At 44.8% G+C, this 2134-nt stretch overlaps 1 protein-coding gene across 1 annotated transcript in view; it reads left to right on the top strand.

Annotated features, from left to right (window-relative positions):
• Positions 1-508: 508 nt before the first annotated feature.
• The window catches only part of LOC111832590, a 6208-nt gene continuing 4582 nt past the window's right edge, over positions 509-2134 (top strand). The window contains exon 1 of the mRNA XM_023789927.1: positions 509-1807. Coding sequence (XP_023645695.1) covers positions 532-1807 — 1276 coding nt within the window. The 5' untranslated portion in view covers positions 509-531. The remainder of the gene's footprint in view (positions 1808-2134) is intronic.

Here is a 2134-nt window from a genome sequence, read left to right on the forward strand (position 1 = left end):
TCTCACTGAGTTACTCACCCCCTCCCCCCCCTTCTTTCCTTTTCCTCAGGTGAAAGTGAGAATCTTGAGTAGCCGCGCAAGTCCGTCTCGTTACTGGTGTTTATTTTGGGAAACTTGGGTTTTATTTACTTTACCATTATTTTCTTATTTATGACTATTTAAGTTATTTTACGAAATAATGAAGACAAGTTATTTTTAAGGTTTTTAATAAAGGAAGTTTTTTTCTTATAAGTATGAGTAAGTAAGATAGATGAAATGTCTAATAAGGCAAGTAGCATGCTGTCTCATTTTTTTCAGGGAGACGGGTGTTACAAATGGTATCAAAGCCAGGTTAAAGCCAAGCCGGTGCTGACCCGGACGGCTAAGTTTTATTTTATTTTTTAAAAAATAGATTTTAACAAAAACGGGAATGGGGGTTTTTATCAAAAGAAAAAAAAAAAAAGCAACACCAGTAGAGCGGGACTTGGGTTTAGAGTTTCTTTAAAGTTTTAGTTTCAGTGGTTCTTATGGTTGACCTTGTGTAAACAGAAAATGGCACTAGGCAGACGAGGAGGTAGACGGGGTGGCACAAACCTTAGAGGAAACCGAGTAGGGGATGCACCTATTGATGAGCGAGACCAACATGAAGCAAGAGAGATTCCAGTTGCACCTCATGCAGCGGAGATTGCTGCAACTCGTGCGGAGATGCCGGTGCTCCGAAACATGATGCGGGAGATTTTGGAGCGACCTGTGTATGCACCCCCACCACCACCTCCAGCAGTTGCACCTCATCAGGCAGCACCAGTTGCACCTCAGCAGGTACCACCAATACCAGCGGTTGTTCCTCCTCAGCACCATCAGGCACCACCACCGCCACCAGCAACCAGAGTTGAGTATTCTTACTTTGAGATAATGAAGCTCATGAGTACGATGGGCACTGAGTATTTCACAGGTGGAACTGATCAAGTTCGGGCCGATGATTGGAGACAAATGTTGGAGAAACATTTCAGGTCAGCAAGATGCCCAGTGGAGTATAAGAGGGATCTTGCAGTGCATTACTTGAGGGGAGATGCAGATAATTGGTGGAGGAGTGTCGAAAAGAGCTTACCAGTCGGATATGTGCCTACTTGGGAGGATTTTCTTTCGGAGTTCAATAAGAAATACTTTCCTCAGGAAGCTATGGATCTGCTTGAGTGTGCGTTTTTGGAGCTTCGTCAGGGAACAAAGACTATTAGGGAGTATGACGATGAGTTCACTCGTCTATTAAGATTCACAAAGACAGACCATGGAGAGCCGGAGTTGATTCGTAGATTTATGAGAGGACTAAGGGCTAATATTCGTAACCGTTGTTCTATTAGAGGATGTACTAGCAGGGTTGAGCTAGTTGAGCAAGCAGCTACGATGGAGAGGGGACTTGAGGAGGAAGCTAGAGATCTTAGGATTACTCAGCAGAGAGCAACTAAGGGAGCAGAATCACTGAAGCGTACAACAGATAACCGCGATGCAGGTTCAGGACAGACTCGTTACTTAAAGTGTACCAGGTGTAATCGAAAGCATGGAGGGGTGTGTTGGTTGGATTCAGGCAAGTGTTTCCAGTGCGGTAAAGTTGGTCATACTAGAGAAAATTGTCCAAAGGGAGTGGATACTTGTAGGAGGTGCGGACAGCGGGGTCACTATGCACGGGAATGCACTACGCAAATGGTAATGGCGGGAGGACAGCAGCGGAATCAAAACCGAGGAATTTTACCACCACCACCACCAAAAAGGCAAGCAGTTGGACCTCGAGTGTACGCAGCAGCGGGCGAGGATGGAGCAGAACCGATTTTGGGTAAGTTTTCATCAAAGCTTTTATCTATTTTCGTTGTGGTAGTTAGTTGTTATGGTTTTTGTGTGTGGGGGTTCCTTAGTTTATAAAAAAAAAAAAAACTCTGTAGGATCGGTTTTTATTGGGGGAGTTTCAGCCTGTACAATGTTTGACACTGGAGCTACCCATTGTTTTGTGAGCCCCAATTTGGCGAGGAATTGGGATTCCAGAATCGACTTTACAGAGAAACGAAGGAGAATTGAAACCGCTGGAACACAGTTAGTAGGATCATCGCGGACTTACAGAGACGTTCCTGTGGTGATAGGCGGAGTTGAGCTGCTGGGAAATTTT

The sequence above is a fragment of the Capsella rubella genome, unplaced genomic scaffold, assembly GCF_000375325.1.
Source record: "Capsella rubella cultivar Monte Gargano unplaced genomic scaffold, Caprub1_0 scaffold_35, whole genome shotgun sequence".
Taxonomy (NCBI): Eukaryota; Viridiplantae; Streptophyta; class Magnoliopsida; order Brassicales; family Brassicaceae; genus Capsella; species Capsella rubella.